Here is a 20,661-nt window from a genome sequence, read left to right on the forward strand (position 1 = left end):
TGTTTGGGTTTAGTATATTATGGTGTACTATTATTGTAAAAGCAAAATAAAATTGTTTATGTATTGTTGAAGCTATGTAGGTTCCAAAGAAGCCATTGGAATGATTGCATAATCTGGAAACTGGATGGATTGAGGCATAAAAAGTTAGAGCTGGGCAAATAGGATCATTCAATTCAACCCTTTCATTTTATAGATAAGGAAATGGAAACACAGTGTCTTGCTTAAATTAAAAAAAATTAGTTCATTCAAAAGACAGTACTAGACATTAGATGGCCTGACTCTAACCAAGGCTTTTTCTGCCATGACAGACTGCTTCCCTTCTCTACAAATCCTCTTGATTCTAGTTGGTCTTAAAGGAAAGAATACAATTTTTTCTTATATATTTAGGCATTCAACCATTGGTGGGGCTATCAAAACATGAATTGGAGTTATAGAAGTGTTCTTTATCTTTTTATCTCTGTGCTCTTCATCTAGCAAAAGTCTTGTTTTGCCAAAGGGTAGAGATTTTCTGAAGAACAAGTGACGTAGATCTGATGTGTTCATAACATACTTTTATTTATTTTATTTGCTTGCTTGCCTGTTTATATGCTCCACCACTTGTCCTTTTGTCACTTTCCTAATGTTTCCTGATGGTAAATCTTAGAAGGTGATTAAAGTGACAGTAGAAATACTTCTATAATGATCATAATTAGTGGAGCCTCCATAATCCATTCTGGCTGGTGCATACCCCGTGGAGCATTTGTGGAGTTGTATTAAACACTCCTGGACCCTTTCAGGGGCACACGTGCCCATGCCTGAAGGAGCTTCAAGGGTTGACTTCCACATCCCATAGTCATTTAACCCTGACCATGTGTTCCTGGAAGTGGCCCAGGGAAATTCAGCTCAATTCCCTGAATGTTCCGTGGGGTGTGCTCTCACTAGAGTAGATCTGGAGGACTCCCCTGATGCCTCTTGTTACATTCACACTTATTTTAATATTTTGAGGATCTGTGATTACATCACTACATATGCTCCCTCCACTAATGCTGACCATTCACTACCCTTCTATAACTTAGCAGATGTGTGGCCAAAAAAATGCATTACTGTGCAACCAATTTAGTGATAAATCTCCCTTATATTGACCTGGCTGCCCTGGGGCAACAGATACAGTCTCTTCCTGAACCTATACTGTCCTGGAAATCTTTCTAGATGGATAGAAGCTTCTTGAGCTTATGATTTGCTGGCACAGCCTTGGAGAATACAGGGTCACCTCTGCACCATTATGAGGCATTTGAGTTGGACTAGGGCTGAGGGATAATGGCTGTATTGCCATAAAATACTAAGTCGGCAATAATAAAAACTTTTGGAGCTTTAGTCCTTTCCCTTTACATAATCTACATTGTTTTCTTCTTATTTGTGTAAATGCAATATCCCTATCAGAGGCTGTGAGTTCTTAAGAGCAAGGATTATATTGTTATTCATCTTGGCATTCCCGTTACCTAGCACAACCCCTTGTACAGAGTAGATTCGAAATGAATATTTGCTGACTTAAATTTCTCCTTCCTTATTTTTCCTCTTTAAATTCTAGGAGCAGTTACCAGACCTGCACAGCCACTTCTGTGACCTGAACCTGGAGGCTCATATGTATGCATCACAGTGGTTTCTCACCCTCTTCACTGCCAAGTTCCCTCTATGCATGGTCTTCCACATCATTGACTTACTGCTTTGTGAGGTACAGTGACTCTATCTTGGAAACCTAAGCCAAACTAGAAAAATTCCATTTTGAAAATTTTACAGTTTTCTGTTCTAAAGCTTTGGACTTGTCTAAAGGGGGCAAAAATAGAAGATTCTACTTTTGTGCTTTTATTGATGAATTAGGTGTAAGGAGGTGAAGGCAAGATGTGTGTATAGGCATGTATGAGAAGGGTAATGCTTGTGTCTCTGTACATAGACATTCATAATTCACTGCATGAAGGATATGTGTTTTTGCTGGCATGGGTATTTACTCTACCAAAATAGATCAAAATCTTTCTGACAGTAAGTAAACTTTCTGCCTCAGTTTCCTCCTCTGTAAAATTGGGATAATAATAGTACAAAGTAGTTGTGAGCATCAAATTAGTTAATACAACCTCATTTATTCTAGCATACTTTTACAAAGTGAAACAGACTATTAGGTAAAATATATCAATAACTGGGGCAGCTAGGTGGTGCAGTGAGTAGAGCACCAGCCCTGGAATCATGAGAACCTGAGTTCAAATTTGGCCTCAGACACTTGACACACTTACTAGCTGTGTGACCTTGGACAAGTCACTTAACCCCAGTTGCCCTGTCTTCCTCCCTCCAAATATGTGTCATTTTGTGACTTAGGTCTCAGATTTCTGGAACCTGTGCTTCATGATTGTGTCCTGTTTATGATGTTTCCCTTTGTGTTTGTAAACAACAGGCTAGCCTGATTCCTCACAATTCTGTCCTCACACTGTCCATTCTAAACTCATCTCTTTCCTTGAGCCTGCCAGAAGGTAGCTGGGATGTCTCATTATGAATTCTAGCTCAGTAGCCAAAATTTGTTGTATAGAGCACAAATCCCTGCCCCTTTGTCTTTCTTTAGCCAGCTGAGATTAAGGAAGTTTTCTGTTCTCTGTTTAATGCCCTCCCCTGCCTCCAGTGCCTTCTCCAATACTCAGGAGACACCAGGAACCTCTAGCACTTCTTTTGGCCTTGACAAGTTAACTGACTACCCAACACTGGAATCACTTTGCCTGAATAGATTCATCTTTCTACAGTTTCTTGAAGTTTAAAGACATCCTTGGCCCTTTAAATTAGAGCATATTTCCTGCTTTTGTTTTAAACTTTTTGGGTGTTAAAAGCCTCGAAATGGATAGCACCACTACAATGGGATGGCTCTTTCTTTACAGACATTTTTCAGAAGTTATTCTCCAAGGAAACATAGCTATGGGATTTTCTCATTGCTAGACTTTGTTTCTTCCTTTCTCAGCAACTTTAGGTTGCTACTTAGATGTCATCAGGCTTTACTGGTGTAAAGAAGACAGAAAACTATAATTCCCACACTTTTGAAAGTTTTCTTGAAAGTAGCACTTGGTCTCAAGGATAAACACTATAAGTGCTTTGACTGTCTAACATAATAAACAAGAAATTTTCTTATCAGTACAAATGGGCTGTAGTCATTCGTGCCTTGCTTAGGTCCCTCTTAGTGAGGTTCCCAGCTTCTGGCTACATTTAATTTGTTTTCAGTCCCCTGTCTTATGAGATCATATATCACAGAAGGAGAGATCTGCTTTTCTTATCTCATAATTTAACCAGATAGCAGAATAAATTGTTGAGGCTGCCTCTTCAGCATTCATGCTGTAGCTGGCATATTGGAAGCACTGTAGGGAAGATGGCTGTTAAAAGGTTTCTCCCATTCCTGGCCATGCCATACAGCCAGTACTCCATCTAGCACAGTGGAACTCCAGTGCTGTCATCTGTCTCACCTAGCTCCTTAGGTCAAGGGCTCTCTGAGCCCTGGATAGCAGGTTCCTGTGGCTACTTCAAAAGGAGATGGAATCAGCCTAAGCCTCGTCAAATCAATGTGCAGCAGTCATTTTGCCCTGCCTCGTCCCTTGTGATAACCATACTAGTTTTCCAGACTGAGTTTGGACTGAGAGCTCTGGCTTTCCACACTTTGGCTAATGTGTCATTTTGTGACTTAGGTCTCAGATTTCTGGAACCTGTGCTTCATGATTGTGTCCTGTTTATGATGTTTCTCTTTGTGTTTGTAAACAACAGGCTAGCCTGATTCCTCACAATTCTATCCTCATACTGTCCATTCTAAACTCATCTCTTTCCTTGAGCCTGCCAGAAGGTAGCTGGGATGTCTCATTATGAATTCTAGCTCAGTAGCCAAAATTTGTTGTATAGAGCACAAATCCCTGCCCCTCTACATCAACGCTTCATGTGCCTTTCTAGAGGCAGCTAAGTAGCATAAAGGATAGAGTGCTGGAGTTGGAGCCAGGAAGACATGAATTCCAATTTGACCTCAGCCACTTATTAGCAGTATGACACTGGGCAAGTCTTCTGTAGTCTCTTCATCTGTGATATGGAGATGATAATAGCACCTATCTCCCAGAGTTGTTACAACTATAAAATGAGAGTGTATTTGTAAAAGGCTTTGTAAGCCTTAAAGTGCTGTGGAAGTCCTAGCTATTATTATTATTGCTTGACACTAACTTTTATTTAAAACATTTTTCTTTTTGGTGAAAAGTATTAAGCACGACAGCTTCAAAGTTGAGTGAAAATATAAAATAATCAACATATGTTTGAGATAGCCCAGGTACCTTCACCTTATTTTGGTTCTGAGTCCTTTTCACCTCTTCCCCCTGAAATATGAGTGGTTTTAAACAGTATCTCTTCTATGTATTCAGCATTTAACAGTTAGCCCATATTTGCAGAATGATGTTTGATCCTCATGAATCTACCTAGGGTATTTTGCTTAAAAAATGTGCATTCTCAAACATCTCTAAATAGTTACTCAAGATTACCAGGAGAGTTATTAGGGGAGACTCTGGAAGGCCCATAAATTGAGACTATGAATCCAATAACCTTACCTGAAATGTCATTTATAAATAGCAAAGGAAAGAGAAATTATGGTACCATGACCCACACCATTAGCTATTCTTAGTTTGAAGTTGAATTTGAACTTGAGTGATTAATTGAGAATTTCCTGACTCTTACAGTGACACCACCTTCATTTTGTTTGAACTTGGCTTGCATATGGTGCAATATGTGGCCTTGCATTGAAGAAAGCCTTTGTTTATGCTGAGCCTTGATCTATGCCTCCTCTCTGAGGAGGATATTTTAAACATGCATATTTGCTCTACAAATGGCATTGTGGTTTCTCATTTTTTGTGGTATTAGAAAGAACCAAAATTAACCTCTTGATAACAATAAGAATCTAGAGATGAATTCTTCTTAGACAGCTATTGATAAAGGACAACCTCATTTGTGTAGCCCTAGTCTATCTTACTTTCCACTTTAGCCCACATGACTGTACAACTTTATCACCTGTCCTTTTACAAGTAAGTACTACATATAAAGTGTTCCAAAAGTCTTTGTGCATTTTTAAAGCTTAAATTGGGCCACCTTCTATTGACACTCTCTTTTTGTGATGCCAGTGATCTCTCAGAACTTTGTATAGTTATCCATTATTTAATTAACAGAGCATCCCACAGTGACTAATGTGACTACTGTAATTTCCTGTTTGGAATCTTGGAAGGATTTCATACATTAGAGCCTCCCCATCCATTCAGATTAGAAGGTAAAAATTTGAAGATCTGCTTAAAATCATGGAATATCTAATGTCCAGCTCTAGTGGACCTCGGAGAGTACCTAGATGAAGCTGCTATAGTTTGCAGAAGAACACTAAAATAAACAAAATAGATCTAAAATGAGGCCTGACAACTACATGGCACCTTTAATAAAACCCACTTATTTTAGTGTTCTTCTGCAAACTATATAGAGTTCTCTAAATAGTTCCAATCATTGGGAAATTGAATTGTGAAAATAATTTCTAACTAACACTCATTAAGAACTGACATTCCTTCCAAGATATTTTAAACTTTGTAATTATAAGTAACTCTCTCCTAATTTTAAATGATTTCAATTACTGGCATTAAAAAAAACACCATAAGATCACAGAATCAAGGAATGTCAAGGGTCATGTGAAAGCTACATGGTAATAGTGGATAGAATATTAAGACTTGGAATCAGGAAGGGCTGAGATCAAATCTGACCTCTGAGCCTAGTTAACTGTGTTACTGTAGGTAAATCACTTAACCTTGTTAAGTTTCATTTTCTCCATCTATAAAAAAAGGGCTAATGATACTTTTAGTGTACACCTGGCAGGGCTGCTGTGGGGCTTTAATGAGACAATGTACCTGCATGAGTCTTCCTGCCTCCAGGCCTGGCACTTTATCCACTGGGCCACCTAGCTGCCCACCAGTGTACATACAGTACCCAAACTTTAGGGAGTTCTGTATGAGCTTTACCACAACAGCTTCCATTGTTTTTGGACTGCATGACTTTTGAGATCCTTTTCAGCTCTGTGATTTGCAGAAATGAGCTGCCTCCACCATCCATTTGCATATAGAGCCACTGTCATTTGCAGAATCATCAGGCTTCCTTTCCTCGAGGGTTGTTTGTGGCATCTGTTCTTTCTATGGGATATGCAGTCCCATGGCTGTAGCTGGCTTTTTGGAAGAGTGGTTCTTCTTATGAGAAACATGGTGTCATGATAAAGAAAGAGAGAGAAAACAAGCCTTTATATATTACCTACTGTGTACCAGGCATTGTGTTAAGCACTTTACAAATATGTCATTTGATCCTCTTTGAGGTTGTTGTTGTTGTTGTTGTATGGTCATTTTTTAGTTTTGTCTGACTCTTTGTGACCCCATTTGGGGTTTTTTTGGCAAAGATACTGGGAGTGTTTGCCATTTCCTTCTCCAGCTCTTTTTACAGATAAGGAAACTGAGGCAAACAGATAAGTGTCTTACTTAGGGTTACACAGCTAGTAAGTGTCTGAGGCCAAAATGCTGGGCTAAGGTGCAGCACTCTATCCACTGTGCCTCCAAGTTGCATGTGTTTTTTCTCATTTTGCCATGAGTGGGAGCAAGGTGAGAGGGATTACAACAGTTAGCTGTGAAGGCTTTTTGTTTTGTTTTGAGCAGGATTGGGATGGTTGGGGTACCTTTGTCATATGTCTGTACAACTGGTAAAGAGATTCAGAGCTTTTCATCTCATTCAATAAATTTTCACTTAACACCTTGAGTTTGAAGGCAAGGCTCTCACGAGTCTTTGAATCCTTGCAGTTTGGCATGATCGCAGGCTTTGCAGATAATGTCATCCTCCTCTTCAGTCCTGGAGAGCTTGCTTCTTTCCTCCCAGATTGAAGTCATTATCGCAGTGGTCCCAGCAACAGCTGACCCTTTGAGCACTTCCCAGCTATCCTCCATTGTTTGATACCACATTTCTTAGCTATCCAATCACCTTTTGATCTTCTTTAGTCTAGGTAAGTCCGGAAGTCTTAAGCAAAGGCACTGGGCCTGTTGAACCCCATATTGTGGTTTATAAAGTAGCTTGTGAAGAAGTACCAATCTCACTTCCTAAATTTGCCACTGTTAATCCTTTTCATGAGACTATTTGACATTGTTTTTGGTATCTCTTTACTTCTGTAAGATTGAAACTGTGTAGTAAAGTCAGCTGTCTTTACTCATTACTGCTGACAAGCAATCCCTGAATATGACTCTAAGCAATGTGATGGAGAAGAAAAATGGCCACAGTTAGTCTCACATCCTAGAGATAGGGACTACCAGTTTCTTGACTCGCCAGATTAAAGTTGGGTCCAATTTGTAGTCTTAGTTTTACCACTTGGAGGAGGTGAAAGCACTTGATAGGCATGACTGCTTTGCTTTAAGAAAATCCTGTCTTACGTAGAGATTAGGTTCTAAAATCAGTGTGTAAGTTGAAAATCCCACGTAGCTAAAATAGCCCTGAAAATTGCTTAAGTTACCTAGAAGGGCAATGTAGTATCTTTAAATTAGTAAATTAGTAGATAAAAATGGACTAGAATCTTTTTTTCAAAAGGAAATTTCTCTTTTAAGAAATGAATTTGAAATGGTTGCTATAGAAACACAATCACAGAATCCAAAAATCCGAGAGTTGGAAAGGTCATTGTCCGTTGAGTTCAACCCACACAAAAAATCCCCTGTATGACATACCAAACAAGTGGTCATCCAGCCTGTATTTGAACATCTCCAGGAAGGACAATTCTAATTTTTAGGAAGCATTTACTAACAGACCCAAATTTACTCTCTGTGTGTGTGTGTGTGTGTGTGTGTGTGTGTGTGTCTGTCTGTCTGTCTGTCTGTTCTACCTTCCATTGCTCCTGGTTTTCCTCCTGGGGCCAAATACAAGTTTAATCCCTCCTGTACTTGACAGTCCTTCAAGTACTTGAAAATAGCTATCAGCCCCCATCTTCCCCCCCACTGAGTCTTCCCTTCCTCAATTTACCAGTGTCCTTAAACTAGAATTGAGCACAGTTTCCAAATGAAGTCTGATGAAAACAGAGAACAATTGGATGATCACCTCTCTTTTCATGAAGCTTAAGCCCCTTTTTAATGTAGCTCTGGACTACATTTGCTTTTTTGCCTGCTGCATCACAGTACTGAGCTTGCAATCTACTTAATCCCCAGATCTCTTTCAGAACAACTGTAGTCAAATCATACCATCCTCACCATATACTTGAGAAATTATTCTTTTTTGGACCCAAATGCAAGACTTTGTATTTATTCTTATTCAGTTTCTTTTTATTAGGATCTATCCAATACTTGAGCCTTTCAGGATCTGTTTGTGTCCTGATTTAGTGATCCAGTGTGTTATATCCATCCTTTTTGACTGTGATCTGTAGGTATTATGATGAAATTTTAGAACCCCACTTTGAACGCCAATATACTTGAACTACAAAGAATATTGAGAACTGAGACTGACAGAAAAAAACAGTGTGTTTGAGTCTCCTTTCTCTGCCTCAGAAGCATATGCTCATTGAATCAAATGGTATTCCAGGATTGTTTAAATTCTCTCCTCATTTCTCCCTCCCTTTCACTTTTCCCCCTTATCCTTCTCCCTCTCCCCCTTTCTCCTCTCCCTTTCTCTCTCGTTATTTCTCCTTTTTTCATTTCCCTTCATTTTTTCTTCCCCTTCTTCACTTCTTAGTGCTTTTCTCCCCCTTCTCTTTTTTTCCTTTTTCTCTTCCTTCTTCTCTCCCCACTTTTTTCTCACTCTCAAATACCTATACTTGAATGCCTATAAGTCAAATGTTGGGTGCATTTTGATTTCTTTGTAATATCCTTTTAAGCTAGCTAAGGAATGGAGCCGTTTAGCAAGAGAAAAGATTGAGGTGAAGTAACCGAACCAAACTTTCCTTATCAGAGCTTTTACAAAACCATTTCAGTCTGATTTCTTTGCTTTAGAATTCTATTTGCTATGTCTATCATCTTATAAGTCACTTCAATTAAATAGATTAGGCAGCTACCCATTTAAAGAGGAATGCTGAATCAAAGTTTATATACTGTATAATTTTGCCAGGAACTAGCCGTCTTTTCTGCTTTTAGACATTTTAAATCCTTAGTCTTTGAGAGAAAGATTAAAAATAGAAGATGCAGAAGCAATATGCTCCATCCACAGGAGCTCTTAGAGAAGAAATTTAGAACATTTTTAGCTGGCAGATTGTTTATTATGCAAATCCACTTAAAATATCACTTGGTCGTATTGCTGTATGACCCTTATAAGAATTAGAAATGTGCAGACTACTAAGCACTAAAGTAACATCCAGATAGCACTCATTTCTTTTCCATTAAGTAGGAGCAAAGAATGTTTTATTTCATATTTATCATTCCTTCAACTTGATTAATAAATACATAAAACAAAAATATATGAATATGTGCATTGGGAAAAAATGTAGATTAAGCTTTTCAAATACTGCATTAACCCTCTTTCACTCAGAATTTCCAGGCTTGTCGACAACAGTAGTCAGCATTAGAGACCATCTCTCATGTTAATGTTTTCAGAAATCATTATTCTCAACATGGCCCTGCTGAATGTTGTGATCTTTGAAGAAAAATAGTACAATTGCAACTCTTTCATAATGTGTACTAATTTCTTTTTCAATGTTGTCATAGTTTGAAGTGATGGACCACAATCTTAGAACAGTAAACTTTTATTTTCTTCTATTTTCTAAGCTAAGCATTCCTTGTTACATAGCAGTTCCCTGAGTCATAATTAGTATACCATCCCTGGTCCCTCCCTCCCATTTTTAATATTTGATAAGTCCATTCATTTTAGACTAACGGCATGAACCTTATTTTCTTCTTAGTGTTTTTTTTTGAGGCAGGGAGATCTTTTGCTTTTAAAAATCAGGCTAATGTTAGTTTTAAAAACAGAGTGAGAAGACGTTTTACAAATTTAGGCATTCTATTCATGGAAAAAGTAGTAACAAACTATATCTTTTCACCCCTTTTTCACTAAAAAAAAAGACCTTCACATTGACCATTCAGTGATAATGCAGTTCAATACAATATAGTGCATATGAGACTGGTATTATGTTAAGCTGGGAATACAAAATAAGAGGGGGAAAAAGGCAATCCCTGCTCTACAGGAGTTTACAAATCTAATGGGAGGAAGTCAACACAAAACAGGAAGCCAAAAGAGGACAGAGGTCGCTGAGGGTACTTCTGAGGTGTGAGTACCAAAGCTGAGATAATCTCCTTGATGATGAATTTCTTGATGACGAACTTATCCTAGGGGGAGGATGATAATGATGGAGTTGAAACCAATGATAATACTTTCATTATTGATATTTGTCTTTTCCAATTCCATTCAACCTTTATGTGCTTATTGTCTACAAAGCAGTGTGCTAGACCTTGTAGAAATATAAAAAGTGACAGGTACCTACATTCAAAAAGTTTATATTCTACTGAGGTTGGGTTGGAGGGGGCATGTAGCTAGTGGTAGAGCGGTGGACATAAAGGTAATTATATGGGGATGATCAGGTGGTCTAAGAAAATTTGATGAGGGAGAGAGCAGTTCCCATGAGGGAATGAGGGAAGACGTTACTAGAAAGAAAGTAGGATGCATCTGGGTTGGGCTTTGATGAAAGAAAAGGATTCTGAAATGTCAAGATGCCAAGGGAGGACATTCCAGGCACGAGCGTGAAAGTCTGTGCAAACGCACTCAGGCAGGAGATGCATGTTGAATTCAGGATACAGTGCACAGTCCAGGTTGCCTAGAGCATAAAGTATGGGAAAAGGTGAAATGTGAAAGAAAGCTGGAAGGGCAGGGTAGAACCAGTGTAGAAGCACCCTCAGTGCCAGGCTGAGGAGTCTGCAATGCTGTTGTCTTAAGCAGCAGAGAGTCACCAAGAAGGAGGATTGGGTGGAAGAGTAGCACAGTCAGGCCTATTTAGGAGCAAAACAAGGTTGAGAGATGGGCATATTTGATACATTGGAAAGAGAGGATCTTGAAGACAGGGAGACTTTAGAAGGATGTTAGAGCCTTAGGTGTGAGGTCATAAAGGATGAACAGTGGTTCATAATGGTTTGTGACAGTGTGAGTGGAAGGGGTAGGAGAGACAATAGAGATGTTGTGTGGATAGAATCAATAACCTGAAATGTTTATACATAGGTGATCAAAATTTAGGCAACAAGCAAGAAGAACTGAAGATCCTAATGCAGGGAGGCAAGTTGGACCCTCCCAAATATCACTGAGACTTGGTGAGATAAAATCTGTAATGGGAATTTGTCTCTGGATGGGTATAGCTCAGTTAAAAAAAAATAGGATAACTAAAAAGGGGGTAGGGGAACAGTTAGGATTTTTTGTGAAGAAAGAATACTCATATGAGAGACTCCAGGAGCCTGATGAAGTAAGCCTAGTGGGGAGAACATTTGGGTAAAGGTCAACTGAAGGAGAGACAGCAGTGATTTTGTATTTTGTCACTGGAGTATGCCGCAGATGCCCTAGACAGAAAGAAGTAGGAGGTTGGTCATATTGTGGATCTGGCACAAATGTATGCTGTCATAATGAAGGGGAGCTCTGGTTATACAAACTTCTGCCACAGAGTTTTATCCAGTCATTTAGTTATCCCCTCTCCCTGCAATATGCTGTGATATGGAAATTAAGATTTAATCCTCTGAACTATTTTCTTAACTAGATAGTCACTTGCCAAATCTATCTTTTCTCTTCCACATTCTTACCTCTAGTGGTTTGCTGAAAACACTATGTTGCTGCCACTTGCCACCAGTGGCCGTGGCCACCAGAGAGTGAAAAGGATGCAACAGAGGGTGAAAAGAAGACACGGGCCAGACAGGAGAATAAAGGACAGCTCCATTTATTAAACTGAGGGACAGGGCTTATATACCTTTTAGGCAAGCAGAATCAACAAGTCCACGTGTGAGGGATTTGTTATAATGCATGACTTCCTTGTACTTAGTTCCCTTTTGCCGTAAACAATATTGTGTTAATAGCCCACAGGTGGTGTTTAGCACGTGTATGCTGTGGGGGTTTTGGAGAGAGCATGTGTATACCAAGGAGGCTTGGAGAGCCTTCATCCTAAACAGCACGTGTATGCCGAGAGGGGAGGTATGGAGAGACCATGTACCAAGTTATCAGCCCAAGGGCAAGAACAGGCCTCAGGGAAAACCTGGCCTGTATCTTATCCCAGAATGGACTTTCTCAGAGCTGGCCCTGTACACTATGTTGCTAAATTGTTATTCCTGTATTTTGAATTGTGGTCTAGAAATGCAAGTCTAATCCTCTGACCTACCTTCTTAACTAGATATTCACTTCCCAAATCTGTTTTTCTCTTCTGGGGCCCATGGCTTCAATAGTAGCAGTGATGAAAAGACCACCTGTGTTCCTAGGGTCTTTAGTTCCTTGTTCAAGACTTCATAGTCCTTAGCAGTGTTTTCTAGATTTCTTCTGGTGGTGTCATTTATGCCCATGAACATATCACCAAAATTGGGTAACAGTCATCAAGTTTAATAAGTCCTGGGGACTTCTTCATTGTATCCTGTTCACCTAGATCAAAGGTTACTAAACTTATTTGCCCTACTACTCCCCTTTCCAAAAAAAAAAAATTACTCAGCACATCCCCCACCCCGGAAATCTACTTTTTTTTAACCTTTTAATGGTTTTTTCTGAAATTTGCATAATTTCAAAAAATATATAATTTTTTTTAAATGCCACATCTTAAATTTAATAATTTATTATAAATTTTTGGGTTTTTTTCCTCCATTGAAATTTTCATGACACAATATTATGTCATGTAGCCGTATAGTATCATATTGTAAACAAATCATTACATGCATAATCCTGCTGATGCATCTTGGACTTCCCAACAATGCTCAACACACTCACCTGCCAACACTTGATTTTTAAGACCTGTCAGTGGACTTGACCACTGAACAGTTATAGCTTGCATTTTGTGTGTTTGTTTGGAAAATAATGTAATCACTATGACTTTAACTCTGTTACACAAGAGATGGAACATATACTAAAGGTTTTTCAAAATTTTCTTCTTATTTGTGCTTCCACAACCCACTTACTTTTATTCAGTGCCCCGCAGTTGCACCCGAGTCTACTACTGTCCCCTCTGGACTGTTCCAGCACCATGGTTATCATCCATTTTGGGAACCTGTTCTAGATCAAACAAATATTTGTAAAGAGCTTAGCACTGTGTCTGGATCATAGTAAGTGCTATAAAATGCTTATTCCCTCCCCTACTTTCACCCTAGCCATAATATACCATGACTGTGATTTTATCTGAACTACCAGTCTACTAACCCTATCAAAAGAGGAATTAAGGTGAGTCTAGCTTGAACAGTTCTTGATGAAACTTAGCTGGCTCTTGGTGTTCACTTTCTTCTTTTCCAAAAGCTTATAAACATTCTTTTAAGAATAGATTCTAGTGTTTTGCCAGGAAGGGAGGTTAAGCTTGCCCTAGTAGGTTTGCACATGCTTCCTTCTCTCCCTCTTTCAGAATAGGAATCCCAGAAGTGGGATCTCCCACTGTTCAGACTCTTGCAGTGATCACTAACAGAGTCAGTGATTATAGTTACTAGTTCTTTCTGAGCCCCTGCAATATACTTCATCTAGCCCTGATGACTTGAGTTTGCTGAGGGTATCTAAGTGATTTCTTTTTTTTTTCTTTCAAGGTTCTTTTATTTTTTTATTATGTAATTTGTTTATTTAATATTTTTACTTTTCAGCATTAATTTTCATAAGAGTTTGAATTACAAATTTTCTCCTCATTTCTACCCTCCTTCCACTCTAAGATGGCATAGATTCTGCTTGCCCTGTTCCCCGGTCAACCCTCCCTTCTGTCACCCCACTTCCCCCCATCCTCTTTTCCCTGACTTTCTTATAGGGAAAGATAGATTTTTATGCCCCATTGCTTGTATATCTTACTTCCTAGTTGCATGAAAAAAAAATTTTTTGAACATCTTCTTTTAAAACTTTGAGTTCAAAATTCTCTCCACAGCCTCCCTAAGAAGGCAAGCAATTCAACATAGGCCACATGTGAATCATTATGCAAAACCCTTCCACAATACTCATGTTGTGAAAGACTAACTATATTTTACTCCTTCCTATCCTATCCCCCTTTATCCAATTTTCTCCCTTGACCCTGTTCCTTTTCAAAAGTGTTTCCTTTTGATTGACTCCTCCCCTTATCTGCCCTCCCTTCTGTCATTCCTCCTTTTTTATCCCCTTCTTCCCTCTTTCCTGTGTGTATGTTATTCCCTCCTCAGGTCAAATCTGATGAGAGCAAGATTCACTCATTCCCCCTCACCTGCCCCGTCTTCCCTCCCAACAGAACTGCTTTTTCTTGCCACTTTTATGTGAGATAATTTACCCCATTCTATCTCTCCCTTTCTCCCTCTCTCAATATATTTCTCTCTCATCCCTTAATTTGATTTTATTTTTTTTAGATATCATCCCTTCATATTCAACTCACCCTGTGCCCTCTGTCTATATACATATATATACACATATACATATATATGTATATTCCCTTCAGCTACCCTAATACTGAGGTCTCATAAATTATACACATCATCTTTCCATGTAGGAATGTAAACAAAACAGTTCCACTTTAGTAAGTCCCTTATAAATTCTCTTTCTTGATTACCTTTTCATTCTTCTCTTGATTCTTGTGTTTGAAAGTCAAATTTTCTATTCAGCTCTGGTCTTTTCACTGAGAAAGCTTGAAAGTCCTCTATTTTATTGAAAATCCATATTTTGCCTTGGAGCACGATACTCAGTTTTGCTGGGTAGATGATTCTTGGTTTTAATCCTAGCTCCACTGACCTCCGGAATATCATATTCCAAGCTCTTCAATCCCGTAATGTGGAAGCTGCTAGATCTTGGGTTATTCTGATTGTGTTTCCACAATACTCATATTGTTTCTTTCTGGCTGCTTGCAGTATTTTCGCCTTGATCAAGGAGTTCTGGAATTTGGCAACAATGTTCCTAGGAGTTTTCTTTTTGGGATCTTTTTCAGGAGGTGATCGTTGGATTCTTTCAATTTCTATTTTACCCTCTGGTTCTAGAATATCAGGGCAGTTCTCCTTGATAATTTCTTGAAAGATGATATCTAGGCTCTTTTTTTGATCATGACTTTCATGTAGTCCAATAATTTTTAAATTATCTTTCCTGGATCTCTTTTCCAGGTCAGTCTTTTTTCCCATGAGATATTTCCCATTGTCTTCTATTTTTTCATTCCTTTGGTTCTGTTTTATTATATCTTGATTTCTCATAAAGTGACTAGCTTCCACTTGCTCCAGTCTAATTTTTAAGGTAGTATTTTCTTGAGTGGTCTTTTGGACTTCCTTTTCCATCTGGCTAATTCTGCCTTTTAAGGCATTCTTCTCCTCATTGGCTTTTTGGAGCTCTTTTGCCATTTGAGTTAGTCTATTTTTTAAGGTGTTGTTTTCTTCAGTGTATTTTTCAGTATTTTTTTGGGTCTCCTTTAGCAAGTCATTGACTTGTTTTTCATGGTTTTCTCGCATCACTCTCATTTCTCTTCCCAATTTTCCTCTACTTCTCTAACTTGCTTTTCCAAATCCTTTTTGAGCTCTTCCTTGGCTTAAGGCCAGTTCGTGTTTTTCTTGGAGGCTTTTGATGTAGGCTCTTTGACTTTGTTGACTTCTTCTGGCTGGATGTTGTGGTCTTCTTTGTCACCAAAGAAAGATTCCAAAGTCTGCATCTGAATCTGAGTCTGTTTTCACTGCCTGGCCATGTTCTCTGCCAACTTACTTGACCCTTGAGTTTTTTGTTGGGGTATGACTGCTTGTAGAGTAAAGAGTACTTTGTCCCTAGCTTGAAGGGTTGTGCTTTTGTTTTCAGAGCTATTTCTACACAGCTGGTGTCTGCCAAACCAGCACTTCTCCTCCCCCAAGAACTGCCAACCCGGACCTGACTCAGATCTTAAGTAGGCTCTGCACTCCCACTCTGATCCGCCACTTTATTCCTCCCACCGGGTGGGCCTGAGGCTGGAAGCAGCTGCAGCTGTAGTTCTGTCCTCAGAGCTGCACCACCTCTGCTGCCCCCGGGGCGGTGGCCCAACTGTGAACTCCTTTCACTCTGTACTAGCAGCCTTTCCCACTAACCTTCCATGTTGTCTTTGGTGTTTGTGGGTTGAGAAGTCTGGTAACTGCCACAGTTCACTGATTCAGGGTGCTAGGGCCTGTTGCACCCTGCTCCCAGTCTGGTAGATCCAGGCGCAGCCCACGCTGGACTCTGCTCCCCTCCACTCCCAGCTCCATGGGATAGATCTTACCCAGTTACCATCCAGGCTGTCCTGGGCTGGAGCCCTGCTTCCCTCTGCTATTCTGTGGGTTTTACAGCTCTGGAATTTGTTCAGAGCCATTTTTTATAGGTTTTTGGAGGGACCTGGTGGGGGAGCTCATGCAAATCCCTGCTTTCCAGCTGCCATCTTCTAAGTGATTTCTTATCATCGCATAAGGCCTAAATTTTTTGTTCTTATGTATCAATGTAATTCCATGAATTTTGAACTAGTCCAAAACTCGTCCTTCCCTCTAACATTTTACCAGTTTTATGCTCTCCTTTGAACTACCTTGGACATGATTGACAGGGAAATCTCCTGGTGCAGGAACAAAAATGCATGTTTTACTGTAGGAAAGAGAAATAACAGAAAACAAGCTGGCCTTTGGTGCAGGTAATCTCCTTATCAGGTTACACTCTAGTCAAGGGCCCATAAGGGTGCTAGACATTAAGCAGAGCTTGGAAGAGAACAGTTGATCATGAGGAGTTTACATTCTAATGGGGAAGTGACTCCCTCTGATGCCCCAGATTGAATAGAAAATCTGTTTGTTTTTAAAAGCCCTTTATTACCTGGCCCTTTTACACCTTATTCCCCTCCACATAGTCTGTGATCTAGTGACCTTGTGTGGTCTTGTTTCTCCCACAAGACATCCCATTTCTCAATTCCAAGTATTTTCCCTGGCTCTTCCTCTCTCCATCTTCCTCTTATGCTTCCTGACTTCTCTTGCTTCTTTCAAATCCTAGCAGAAATTTCACTTTCTAAAGGAATCATTTTCCAAACCCCATTATTGCTCTGAGATTACTTCTGATTTATCCTGTCTATTTATATCTTATTTATGCATACTTGTTTGCTTGTTGTGTTCCCCGTTAGACTGTGAACTTCTTGAGAGCATGGACCATTTTTGCCTTTCTTTATATCCTTAGTACTTTGAATGGTACCTGGCACATAGTAGGTGCTTAATAAATACTTGTTAACTATCAGAATCAATGTGAGTGTGGAACAGTTCTGTAAAAAACATTATGAGGACTGCTAAAGGTCCGAATGAGCTATAGCTGCTGTAGAAAGCTAAGAACTGCTAAAAAAATAAAGAAAGGTCTTAAAATGCTATTTGAGAGAAAAAGAATCATCGAAGAAGTGCTGGGACTTCTGCTTGGGGTGGAAGGGGTAATAATTACTGACAACAAAGAGAACATAGACCTGGGCAATTCTTTTTTATTTTTTATTTTTTGTGGCAAAGAAAATAACTTTTGGAGAGAAAAGGACAGAACTGCTAAGGAATCGATACTCAAGATATATTGGGTATGGAAAGACTTATATAAATTGATTCCAAGTGAAGTGAACAGAATCAGGAGAACATTGTATACAGTAAGCAACCATTGTATGATGATCAACTGTGAATGGCTTAGCTACCCTGATCAATACAATGATCCAAGACAGTTTTGACTCATGGTGAACAATTCTGTCCACTTCCAGAGAGAGAAATGATGAACTCCAAGTAAAAACTAAAGCATAATTTCTTTATTTCTTTTTCTTGCTTTTTTTACAACATGCTAATATGAAAATGTTTTGCATGATTTCACATGTATAATTGACATACTGCTTGCCTTCTCAATCAGTGGGTCTGGTTGGGGGGAGAGAATTTAGAACTCAAAGTTTTAAAAAACGAATGTTAAAAATAATAAGGAAACATAAATAAATACATAATTTAAAAAAAAAAAGATACATAGGGTGAAGACAAGGGAACATCCTTGTTTTGCTTGAATTCAAGACATCTGTTCCAAGTGAGCTGCATCCCTGGGGGTCCTGAAAGTGCTGACGAATGTGATTGTTGAATCAGTGTCTGTGATGTATGAATTATCTGGAAAATAGGAAAGGTGCTATAGGTCTAGAGAAAGGCAAATATTTTCCCAATATTCAAAAGAAGGAAGAGAGTGAAATTTGGAAATGAAGGGTCTTTGGCTTTTACTTCCATTCCTGACAACACTAGGTCCATAGAATTCATTGAAAAGATTCTATTTCTAGATCTAGGATCCATTTAAAAAGATCATGAGTTTTGAGAAAAGGAAGTGGCGATCACAAAGTACCTAGATGGCTTCATCAAGAACAGGTCATTCTAGACTAATCTTGTTTCTTTCTTTGACTTGGTTACTAAGCTGGCTTAGGGGTATACATTAACCATTGTTTACCTAGATTTTAGTCAGTCAGCAAGCATTTATTAAACATTTAATATATAAAGCACTGTGTTAAGCACTGAAGATACAAAGAAAAGCAAAAAATAGTTCCTGTCCTCAAGGAACTTACAGTTTAATGGGAGAGCAACAATTATGTACATACAAAATATATACATACAAACACACACACACATATATACATATACGTATTTATGATAAATTTAAGATAATCAACAGATGGAAGGCACTAGTACAAGGGGGATCAGGAAGGGCTTCTTGTAGAAGAAATTTTAACTGATACTTGAAGATAGCCAGTAAGACAGAAATGAGGAGGAAGAGAATTCCAGGCATGGGATACAACCAGTGAAAATAACCAGACTTTTTAGCATTTAATTTAGCTTTAATAACTTAAAACATCACTAAAGCTTTTAAGACAGCTTCTATTTCATAAAATACCACATGATATTTTTGTGAAAAAAGGAAGAGTGCCATAGACTAGACAATAGCACAATTAAATGCATCCAGAATTGCTTCAAGGGAGATTGAAAATGTAATCACTGCTGATTCATTGTTAACTTGGAAAGAGATCTTCATTGGAGTGTACCACATATCTGTGTTTGAATTTAAACGTTTTTATCAGTGCATTGGATAAAGGCCTAGGTGCTATGTTTATCAAATTTGGATATCTAATAGATTGGATGAAAGATTCAAAATCTAAAAAAACTCGATATACTAGATCCTTGGGATGAATCTAATAAGATCACATTGAATGGAGATAAATCTTATAGTTGAATTCAAGAAATCAACATTACAAGTGTAAGATGGGACCATGGTTAGACTAAAGGGTTGGTCTGAAAAAGATCAGTAGATTTAGTAAAAGATTTAGTAGACTGTAAGCTTAATATGAGTCAGTAGTGGAATATGGGAGCCAAAAAAGTAAAGCCCTTTTTGACTACATTAAAAGAAGCAAAACAACAGAAAAAGTATGTGGTAGTCCTTCTCTACTCCCTTGTGCTCAGACTCTTATCAGAAGTCTGTGTTTAGTTCTGGCAGTCCAGAATGTATGAACACTGAATATAAAAGAAGTTTAAGTGATAGGAGTGAATTGTTTGGGCGATCATCATCAACTATAGACATTTATTAAACCCTTACTATATATAATGCTCTGGGCACTCAAAAGGAAGGCTGATGCACACTCCTTGCCCTTTATAGCAGCTTAGTGTGTTTTTATTCTTTCATAATCACATATGAGGGAAACAAGGTGGGGTTTCAGGTACATGTCTTACCTAGAAATGCAATTGTCTCTATTCCTAGGGAATTCTGACAAAACTTTACTCAAAAACTCACCAGAAATGCCTTATGTTTCCCTGATTGCTATAGGTTGTCAGGCTGTTGGATCCTCTCTGGGTGCAGAAAACAGTGTTGATATTATTTTTTTTCAGATTTGCAGATGACAGCTGGGAGGGTTAGCTAACATGTTGGATAATAGAGTCAAGATCCTGACAGGCAGCACCATAGGACTGAACCGTATGAGATGAAATTGAATAAGGACAGATGAGGTAATATTTGTAAAACACTTTGCAGACCTTGAAGTACTATATAAATGTCAGCTATAATTATCACTGTCAGTAGGCAAAGGGATAATAGCCAGCGATAGGTCTCTGGAGTGGAAACAGAGCACTGATCTAGTACCCATGATAAGATGATGATGATGATGATGATGATGATGATGACGATGACGACGACGATGATGATGATGATGATGATGATGACTGACTCCTAGAACTTTAACATTTAGAAACACAGTGTATACATTATCTCATTTGGTCCTCGTACTAACTCTGTGGGTAGGTACTACAGATATTGTTGCACGTGTTTTGCAGTAAAAGAGTAAGTGATTCCTCATGGTCATATAACTAGCCAGGAAGTAAGAGAGGTGAATTTTGAATTCACGTCTGACTCAAAGTCCAACACTTGATCTACAGGCCCCATACCAGGGTGGCCACTTGTTGGTTATATTATAGTAGGGATTTTAGAAGGCTGCTGAATCTCCAGCTCTAAAATTTTGTAATTCTGTAGTTCGTATGGACCTTCCAGTCTTCTAATTACTTAATTAATCCT

At 38.7% G+C, this 20,661-nt stretch overlaps 1 protein-coding gene across 2 annotated transcripts in view; it reads left to right on the forward strand.

The window, feature by feature from the left end:
* RABGAP1L (RAB GTPase activating protein 1 like) overlaps positions 1–20,661 on the forward strand; it is a 680,962-nt gene that overhangs the window by 422,207 nt on the left and 238,094 nt on the right. For both annotated transcript variants that reach the window (XM_036756235.1, XM_036756234.1), the window contains exon 17: positions 1,568–1,711. In XM_036756235.1, the coding sequence (XP_036612130.1) occupies positions 1,568–1,711 (144 nt within the window). The remainder of the gene's footprint in view (positions 1–1,567; positions 1,712–20,661) is intronic.

This window comes from Trichosurus vulpecula, chromosome 4, assembly GCF_011100635.1.
Source record: "Trichosurus vulpecula isolate mTriVul1 chromosome 4, mTriVul1.pri, whole genome shotgun sequence".
NCBI lineage: Eukaryota > Metazoa > Chordata > Mammalia > Diprotodontia > Phalangeridae > Trichosurus > Trichosurus vulpecula.